General features: G+C 52.6%; 1 protein-coding gene across 1 annotated transcript; it reads left to right on the top strand.

Moving 5' to 3' along the window:
• The first annotated feature begins 349 nt into the window (after positions 1-349).
• Positions 350-9,009, top strand: LOC101954031 (protocadherin-10). The gene is made up of 4 exons (XM_005280902.5): positions 350-3,089; positions 6,531-6,589; positions 6,705-6,793; positions 7,293-9,009. Exons 1-4 carry the CDS (start codon positions 483-485, stop codon positions 7,541-7,543), a joined length of 3,006 nt encoding a protein of 1,001 aa, XP_005280959.4. The 5' UTR covers positions 350-482; the 3' UTR covers positions 7,544-9,009.
• The last annotated feature ends 1,098 nt before the right edge of the window (positions 9,010-10,107 follow it).

The following is a 10,107-nucleotide window of genomic DNA, read 5'->3' as shown; positions in this document are numbered from 1 at the left end:
GGTCCCCGCGGGGGTGGGCCCTAGTGGGCGGTGTGATCGGATTTAATGGGAGTTGAGTTCTTTCCGTTCAAACAGGTTTTTTCTTTGCAATAAAGTCGCTGGGGCGGAATCCGTCTCCGTCAGGCAGTTCCGTGCCACGCTGGGAAGATACCTGACCTTTTCCTGTATGGAAATTATTGCAATCTCCCGGGCATTAGCATGAACACATCGCGCTCTCTCCTCCCTCGCTGCCTCTCTCCCGCCCCTCGCCCTCGTCAGCAAAGGGTTAACCATTCCGGCATAATTACAGCTCCGGCTTTCGACTCCTCTGTCCACCAATGCGGTGCTGAAATGCGAGGCAGGTCCTCCCTCCGCTGCTCCGTCTGTGAGCCCGAAAGTAGTTGGAAGTCCAAGTGTTGGACAAACACAAGTGTGGGAGCGGCAAAGCAGCAGCAGCGGCGGCGCTCTCAGGCCCGGGCTAGCCACCGCACCCTTCGCCTCCGATGTCTTCTGCCCGGGGAGACAGCGCAAGCTCCCGCTGGGTGGCACGGGTGGTCTCAGGTGAGCCTTATCCCTGGAGGCGCTGCCGGAGCAGGGGCCCCGGCGCCATGGGGACTGGAGTCTGGGGCAGCGGCTGGACTTGGAGCTGGCAGATGCTGTTGCTCCTGGTGACTTCATGCCAGGAGCCGGCGGTCGGCCAGCTGCGCTATTCTGTTCCCGAGGAGCTGGAGCACGGCGCCTTCGTGGCTAACATCGCCGAGGACCTGGGTCTGGACGTGTCCAAGCTGTCGACGCGGCGGTTCCGCATAGTGTCCCGGGCCGGCACCAAGCAGCACCTGGAGGTGAACTTGGAGAACGGGATCCTCTTCGTCAACGAGAAGATCGACCGCGAGGAGGTGTGCGAGGCCAGCGGGGCCTGCCTGCTGCATCTGCAGCTGGTGATCGAGAGCCCGCTGGCGCTGTACCGCGTGGAGGTGGAGGTGCTGGACATCAACGACAACGCGCCCAGCTTTCCCTGGCCGGAGTACGTGCTGGAGGTGACCGAGTCGGCGCTACCCGGCGCCCGCTTCCCGCTGGAGAGCGCGCAAGACCCGGACGTGGGCACCAACTCCCTGCGCACCTACCAACTCAGCCCCAACGGCTTTTTCTCGCTCGAGGTGCAGACCCGCAGCGACGGCAGCAAGTTCGCCGAGCTGGTGCTGGAGCGAGCCCTGGACCGCGAGCAGCAGCGCAGCCACCGCATGCTGCTCACCGCCCTGGACGGCGGCCTCCCGGAGCGGTCGGGCACGGCCGGAATCCTCGTCACCGTGCTGGACGCCAACGACAACGTGCCGGCCTTCGACCAGCCCTCGTACGGGGTGAGCCTGCCCGAGGACGCGCCCCCGGGCACGCTGGTCATCAAGCTCAACGCCACGGACCTGGACGAGGGCACGAACGGCGAGATCGAGTACTCCTTCAGCGGCCACGCGCCGCCCCGGGTGCGCCAGCTCTTCAGCGTGGAGCCGCGCAGCGGCCAGGTGCGCCTGGCCGGCCCGCTGGACTACGAGCGCGCGCGCTTGCACGAGCTCTATGTGCAGGCCAAGGACCGCGGCCCCTCGGCGGTGGCCGTGCACTGCCGGGTGCTGGTGCACCTGCTCGACGTCAACGACAACGCGCCTGAGGTGAGCCTCACCTCGGTCTCCACGCCCGTGCTGGAGGATGCGCCGCCGGGCACCGTGATCGCCGTGATCAGCGTGCTGGACCGGGACTCCGGAGACAACGGGCAGGTGAGCTGCGAGATCCCCCGCAACGTGCCCTTCCAGCTCCAGGCCGCCTTCCGCAACTACTACACGCTGATCACCACCGCGGCGCTGGACCGCGAGGCAGTGCCTGAGTACAACGTCAGCATCACGGCGCGGGACATGGGCTCGCCTGCGCTGCTCACCAGGAAGACCCTGACAGTCCAGGTGTCCGACATCAACGACAACGCGCCCCGCTTCCTGCAGCCCTCCTACAGCGTCTATGTGCTGGAGAACAACGCCCCGGGCGCCTCCATCTGCTCGGTCAGCGCCCTGGACCCCGACTGCCGGCAGAACGCCTACCTGTCCTACTCTATTGTCGAGGGGCACATCCAGGGCATGCCCGTGGCCACCTACGTCTCCATCAACTCGGACAGCGGGCACATGTACGCGCTGCGCTCGCTAGACTACGAGCAGATCCGCAACTTCCAGGTGCAGGTGCAGGCGCAGGACGCGGGCTTCCCCCCGCTCAGCAGCAATGTCACCGTCAACGTATTCGTCCTGGACCAGAATGACAACGCGCCGGTCATCGTCTCGCCCGTGCCCCGCAACGGCTCGCTTGCCACAGATGTGATGCCCCGCTCGGCCGACCCCGGCTACCTGGTGGGGAAGGTGTCTGCCGTAGACGCGGACTCCGGGCAGAATTCCCGGCTCTCCTACCAGATCCTGCAGGCCACTGACCCCAGCCTCTTCAGCGTGGCCCTGTACACTGGCGAGCTCCGCACCATCCGAGCCTTCCTGGACAAAGATGCCACCAGGCACCGCTTGGTCATCCAGGTGCGGGACAACGGGCAGCCGCCGCTCTCCGCCTCGGTGTCCCTGCTGCTGTCCGTGGTGGAGAGCATGCCCGAGACCCTGTCCGATTTCAACGAGCTCTCCCTGAACCCCGAGCTCTCCTCCTCCACGCTCACCCTCTACCTCATCGTCTCCTTGGGGTCCGTGTCTTTCACCTTTCTGGTGGCCATCATCATCCTCACGGCCATCAAGTGCCACAAGGACCGGCACTCCCTGCATGGCTACGGCTGCTCCCTTCCTGCCTGCTGCTGCGTGAAGGCCAGGGCCTCAGCCGACGTCTTCAAAAATTCCAACATTAAGCCCCAGCTCTCCTCGGGCAACAAAGTGCCCACCAACTGCCTGGATGTGGCGGGCAGCGGCCCTCCGGGCTACTGCTACAAAGTCTGCCTGACCCCGGAGTCCGCCAAGAGCGACTTCATGTTCCTAAAGCCCTACAGCCCGAGTCCCCCGAGGAACAACGAGAAAGCCGCCGAGAACTTACCAGGGCCGGGAAGGAAGCCCCGACTGGCCAATAACACCGTCAGTGCCGCCAGCCAGGTAACCCTGCGCTGCAGTACAGCCGGTGGGGCTCAGTGAGACACACCGGGAGAGAGTGCCATGAAATACCCCTTCAAGGGTTAGCCCGGCTTTCCCCCTTCTTCTCTACCTCCCCCGCCCCCTTGGAAACGAATCTGAGCTGGGAGAAATCCTTTCATTCGGGCACAACTTTTTAAAGATAATTACCCTACCCTTTGATCAAGTGGATGTGTCGGAATTAGTACCCCTCAGACAGCAGGGAATTCTCCAGCATGCTCCTTATCCATTTCAGTTAATGATTTGGGGAACGTCAGGCTCATTTTAAATTAGGGAAAGTAGCAGAAAGCGCTCAGAAGCAGCAGCCCAGCTCCTATTAAGACTGAAATACGGAGCGTGCCCAGGAAAGCCAAGGGCTGTCTCAGGAGATAACTGTCCCCTTTTGAGGGCTCTCGCTTAGCCTCCGATTGCGGCTGCACAACCCCGTAGCCTTCCTTCAAGAGAGCCAGACATGACACGGGGCAGCAAAGCAAGCTGTGTTTTAAGCCTCTTGAAATTTCACTCTCTATTCTGTATTTCCCCATAGCACATATTACAAGCGGCAGGAATTACTCAGACGCTCTAGTGGCCCTTGGGGATTTTCAGCTCCTTTGTCTCAATAAGAAATTCAGGCAGATACACCCGGCTCAAGCAGATTCAGATGCAGCCGTTGCCCGATGCTGCCTCAGTACCGCACCCAGTGCTTTCCTACTAGTGACGATACTTTTCGGGTTTTATTCTTATTATTTATAAATCGCCCTAAGTGGCTTTGTTGGAGGATGGGGGAGGTTTCATGTGGTGATTAAAATCCTTCCCAAACAAGCGAAGGGAGCGAAGGGTGTCATGCTGCAGTATTGCCTCTCCAGTCCTCACAGTTGAGACCTGGTGTCTTGTTTGGTTCTTTCAGAGGCATCTCCTTGTCTTTGTAACTGAGATACTTCGCCATTCCCCCCATTTCCTAAGGACACCACTTTTCTCCTGGCATCTATTAAAATTAATGCTGAAATATTGTCATTGAAGGGGAAGAGCACTTTGCAGAAGACAAATGCCTGACATTTCGGTGAACTGATCACTAGATGGTGCAAAAGCCTAGACTCTGAGCTCGGAGAGAAAAAAAGATTTAAAGAGATTTTTATGTCAACATTTGTTAGGTATTTAAATGAATAACGTCTAATTTTTTAGATGAAATACTCTTTCAATAACGCGATTACCGGGGATGGATGGGGATGAGAAGTCTAATCCATTTACAAACATTTTACTTTTAACAAAATATCCTTTTTTAAAATAAGCACAAGACATTCTGTAGACAGGTTTTCTTTTTACATTTTCCCTTGGATCATTGGACACAGTTGTCTAATATGTTAATGCGATTTTCCTCCAGTCAGTTACAAACTCCCTCTAGTGACATTCCGCACACAGCTGATTTCCACACCTCTCCGCCTCAGACTGGTGTAGGGAGATACCAGACTAAGCCACCTCAATCGAAACTAAATAATAATAATAAAAAAGGTTTACAAATATCAAGAGAAAAAAATCTGTAATGAAAGAATGGATCCAGATTTACAGACGGGGGTTGGGAATTAAGGTGTGAAAACTGGGGTAGTGGGGAAGAAGGAGAAGAAAGGAGGTGTGATCTAGTGGGGGGAGACAAGTCTGGAAGACTTCGCTTTCGGCTCTGTCAGAGATTTCCTGTGTCTCCATGCCTCAGTTTCCCATCTGTAAAATGGAGATAGTATTACCTCACAGAGGTGCAGTGAGGCTTAATTCTTGGATGTCTGAGGGGCGCTTTGAGAGCTGATGGGTGGCTCTGTAAAGAGGCAAAGCAAGTTGTTATCAAACCTGTGTTACCAAGTGCCAGGAGAACACTAGAGGGCTCAGTTATGTCCGAACAGTTACTTTGTTTACTACCACGGGCTAGTTGGCTTCAGAGGCGCATTGCTTTCAGAATACAGTAATTGGCCTGATTCCTATCTCACTCCCGCCGCTGTAACTCCACTGGCTTCTTTCTCTTGGCTGTTTTCTGGAACGAGGGCGGAGGGAGATATGTCCTAAGCTCACCGGATCTCATCCCTAATATATTTCCCACTCCTCATGCTGCCTCCCAAGGCAGGGAAGCCTAGAATTTGGATGTCCACTAATCTGCCTTTTCAGTTACAACCACCTCTAAGACATTTAAGTTTTTACCCCTAAATCCTCAGAAATGGCTTCCCTGATTCGGACTCGCTTTTGAACTCACACCTGGCCAATTACCAGGATCAACTGCACCCAGTTTGCGCGGGCCATGGCCTGAGAAATCATTGACAAGACAGGAACTGGAGCTTTCCAACGTCTGACCTAAATGACAACGAGGCAGGCATATTAAATAAAACTGTGTAACAATAGTGAAATAATTGGGGATTTTTAATGCAAGCCAAATCGAATACAGCTTCCATTTCACAATCCAGCGAGTCTGACACCGAGATTAAAAAATCACTCTGGCTAAACCCAAGTTGGAGTCTGACCGAGAAAACAGAATACAAATGAGCCTCTTTGAAAGCCCTGTTTGCTTCTCCGTTCATGTTCGTATCTGATGTTCCATCACCTCCTATTCTTTGAAGGAGACGGATTAGAAGAACAGGCAGATTATTTAGACCAGCAACATATTTACAGAGAGCAACTGAAGTGGGTTAGAGTGCGGGCCAGAGAGGGTTTTCAATGGATTTCTGGAAGCAGACGGCTTGTTGCTTCACTGGTGAAACATAAAAGATAAGACGGCTCCCTTTGTTAGTTATTCTAAACGCAGAAATCCTACAAGCAAGCAGCAGCTTTGTTCCTGCGCTTTGGCAGGGACAGTAATTAAATATTGTAATCTGAATGAGATCCGAAAGCAGACCATTAACTGGATGCGGAGTGACAGCTTTAGCTTCCAGTGGGAAAGGTAAATATACCTCCCCCGGAACAAGGAGAATAGGGCAGCATTGCCCTTCTATTTGCCCTCTGTCTCTGCCTTGCACTTTTCACTCCTCGCGTAGCGTCAGGTGTATGGGTTCTTGGGGGTGATTTTTTTATCTGAGCTGGAGATTCTGTCGAGTGATCAGTTTCACATAACCCTAGGAGATATACCTAGAAGGCATCTCACTTCTCTTGCTCTAGCGATCATTTCCCACCTATTTCGCAGTGTAGCTAATTCACCCCCTAACCACATGGAACCTGGGTCTTCAGTGGTTTCTTAATTTGCCCGAAAAGCAGGCAGAGTTCATCTAGCTCAGACCAACCCAACCTAGCCACAGAGCCAAAAGGATCTAACCTAATTCATTCAATTCCCTTTGCTGTGAGCATTAAGCACTTAAAGCTTCTTTGGGGGGAGGTGATGGGTATGTCAAACCCACGCACCAGAAAGATGGAAATTCCATGTGTTTAATGTTGTATATTTCCTGTGTTTTACAGATCAAACAGCCCAATACGGACTGGCTGCCTACAAAAACCCAGCGATCTGCCCTGAAAAGGTACCAGAACCTAATACTTAGAGGGTGTGGGGTAAAAGGGGAAGGACGATTATTGCTGACCCGAATATGAATGGAGTCTTCATGGCGTCTTTGTTGTCTTGATGGTTCTCTTTAGTTCGCAGAGTCTGGAAGACGTAGGGGGAGTCCGCAGAGGAGTCCAGAAAGAGCATGACAGGCTGCGTACCCTGGTCACTCCAGTCTCCGGTTAGTGTTGGGTAGTGCAGAACATCACACGCCTAAAGTCTAACCGGGCGGCTCCCAAACTGGCTGGGGAAACCGAACCAAGCTGCCAGCCTAAGGCCCTATCTGAGCCTTTCGTTCCCCACCAGCGCTGTATGTGCTTTATCCCGCATCGGAGCCCGGGCTGCTCCAAACCCTAGCCTCGCCGGAGGCCAGTGCACCGCCAGGAATGGGGGGGGGGGGGGGGAGCGGTGGTGGGAGCACTGGGATGTTGGAAACGCATCATGGTAGTGAGAGGAATCTTCCTATGTACCAGTCACAACAGCTATAGGCACCAGAACTAGTGATGAAGAGAGGTAGTCCAGCGCCAGGCCCCTTGAACGGATTCATTTCTTCCTACCTCAGGCATTTTAAAGGCCGATGAAGGCGCGGCTAGATTGGGAGGGAGGGTGTATCTGGCTGACTGATCCGCTCTGGTCCCCAGAAGCTTTTCCCGGCGCTAGCTAACGTTTGCTTTCTCCAGAATTCCAGAAAGCATCCGGGGCCTCCAACAGCATTTGGACCCCCAGGTACGGCCCCCTGTACCCGCCGCACATCCCGTACCAGCACAACGTTTATATACCAGGGACCCCAACCATGCTGGCAAACAAGGAGGGGCCCCGCTGCCTGGATCCGGAGGACAAGAACAGTTTCTCCACTTTTGGGAAGAGGAAGAAAATGGCCACCTATTGCGACATAGGCGACAGCATGATTATCAACAATGACCTAAAATAATGGCTGCCAAACCAGAGTGCCGGGCAGCTCTGTCCATGTTCCTGGAGAAGCTGAGATGGGGTCAGTTGCCTTTTCCAGCCTGCAGCTTTTATACAGTGCACGAAGCAGTGGGGTCCTTCTATAGGAAGTGCCCTCCTTGCTAATCTGCTGAACAGTGTGATGCTAAGACATTGCCTGCAGCCCCGGTACCTATTATTGTAATTAACCAAGTCCAGTCTCCGGCCTGCAGCTGGACAGAAGAGGAGATGGATTTGCAGCACTTGAACCGAGAGAAGGAATGAAATGGGAGACTGGAGGAAAGACATTAAGATTCTTCCCATGTCATTCTGCAGGGGTGGTAGCTGGCCTGTGTATTAGTGGGTACATGACCGTTTAGTAGTGGGTGTGAGAATTACACGAAGGATTTGCCTTGTGTTAAACACATCCCCATGCAGACTTATTCTGGGGGCCGAAAATCCGAGCAGCCCTCGGCCATATCTCGCGCATTTCAAGAAGCCTTTAGCAAGCTCCATTTTGTAACTATTGTAACTTCTTTCCTCCCGAGGCTGTGTGAATGTATCAAGTACACGTGTATGTTTCTGACTGTTGAACGCTCTGGAATCGCTGAAAAATGCCATGTTAAAATCAAGAGGGCTGAGAGAGCTACTCGGGTTAAAGCAAACATAGATAGTACCTGGGCAGGGAGAACTCTCCATAAATTAAGGAGTTATGGAATACTGTAATAATTTCTTAGACCTGGATCTCAGATCAGTTACAGGGGAGACTTGGAGGCAGGGCACAGCATGCTAAAACCAGCCCATTGCTTCTGGCCTCACTGACAGTTACAAAAACATAACCAAACAACTGCCGGGTGTTGTAATTTTTGATCCGCTCATCTGAAACGCAGATCTCATCTGGGAAGACTGTTTTTTTATTATTAAAATTATAACTGAAATTTTCCAGGATCTAAGCGTTCTTAAAGAGAGAGTTTATGGGCAAGTCTCGCGTTCCCAGGCAAGGGACCCACATCTCCTCCTCTTTGTGGTCTGTGATGTGGAAGGGGGATGGAGACTGGGCCGCCAGGGGATGCAGAGTGGGGCTATATCATCTTTTCTACTTAGCCTCCCTCAGGAATCTCAGGAGCACTGAAGGCAGAGACCCTGGTTATGCTACCAGGGTCTTAATGAAGCCAAGTTGCCATTTACCCGGGGACCCCTCATGGGGGTCAGACATGGTACAGGGGCTCAGTCTTCTAGGTGGATGACTTTGGCCTCCTGCAAGCCCCTGGAATCCTCTACATTTAGGGGAAGACTCTGCTGTCTTATTCACCAATAACAGTCCCCTTGGTGATGACTATGGGGTGGATCTCAGCAAGATTTCCTTCCCCAAAGCCCATTCTTGTCCCCCCCCCCATGGGAAGTGTAAAAAATAAACTCTCCCTTTTGACTGGTGAGCCATAGGATGGGACCCATCTTTAGATGGGGTGATGATCTCCTGCACACAAGCACATCACCGCTATAGCTGCCCTCCCAGATCAAAGAGAAGTTTTCACTCCATCCCATGTTGCTTTTTAAGGCATTAAACACACAATCGGGCAGAATCCCAAATCAAAAACACACTCCGCCCACCTCCTACAAACTCCTCTGTTAGTTGTACTCAGACTAGAGCTCGAAGAGTATATTTCCTTTGAGAAACTCAACCGAAGATTGTCCATCACCATTGAGAAAGTTAAAGCTCGTTCAAATTTGCCACGCAGGTGGGAGTGGGGACACAGCTCAGATCAGGTAATTCTAGTTTTGGCTTGCTTGGGACTAGCCCCCGAGATCCCCAAGGTCTCTGAATCTGAATCTCCTCTTTGTTGACAGATTTGAACTGACAAACCTATTTAAAATAACACAGAGGAACAATTTTCCTGGAGAGATATGTTGGTCTGTGGACATGGAAACCGTGTGGAGAAGTGTGCCAGAGTCACAGAAGGAAGATTGCTAGGCTTTTGAATTACAGCTAATTTCGAACAATATATGCAGTGCATGAGAAATTCCCTTTCAACAAGTAGCCTTTGTTTCACAGTGTTTGCTTTATACTAATAAAATTGTATTTTAATAGCTCAGACAGCTCTATGGCTTTTCTGACGGGCATCAAACAGCAGCCACACTGGCAACGGTTTCTCCGATGGTTTTGTTTTTCACCTTTCATTAGGCAGAATATTATCATCGTCTCTGAGCGGGGACTTGGCCAAAGCTTGCTGGAGATCTTTTAAAACTCTGTAATTTGCCGCAATTACCATATTGGATGCTGGCAATATTAAAATGCTTCATCTTGTCGTTTCCACGGAAGAGGTTATATCCCTTGCTTTTCTTTTAAAATCTCTGCTGTGTGCACTATTGCATTCCTCACCTGTACGGTCTCCTTTCGGCGACGGCTGAAGTATTCCCTGTACATACTTCACTGGACTCTTGTCTTGGCCCCTTTGAACCACTTTGGTGGTAAATTGGGGGCCGTCAAGCTTCTTTCACCAGCTGCCTGAGGATTCCATCAGCGTTGCGGGAACAAGTAGGTGGACTAGCCATTCTCCCCGACCTCTC

The sequence above is a fragment of the Chrysemys picta genome, chromosome 8 (genome assembly GCF_011386835.1).
Source record: "Chrysemys picta bellii isolate R12L10 chromosome 8, ASM1138683v2, whole genome shotgun sequence".
NCBI lineage: Eukaryota > Metazoa > Chordata > Testudines > Emydidae > Chrysemys > Chrysemys picta.
This window is presented reverse-complemented; position numbering and strand designations above follow the sequence as displayed.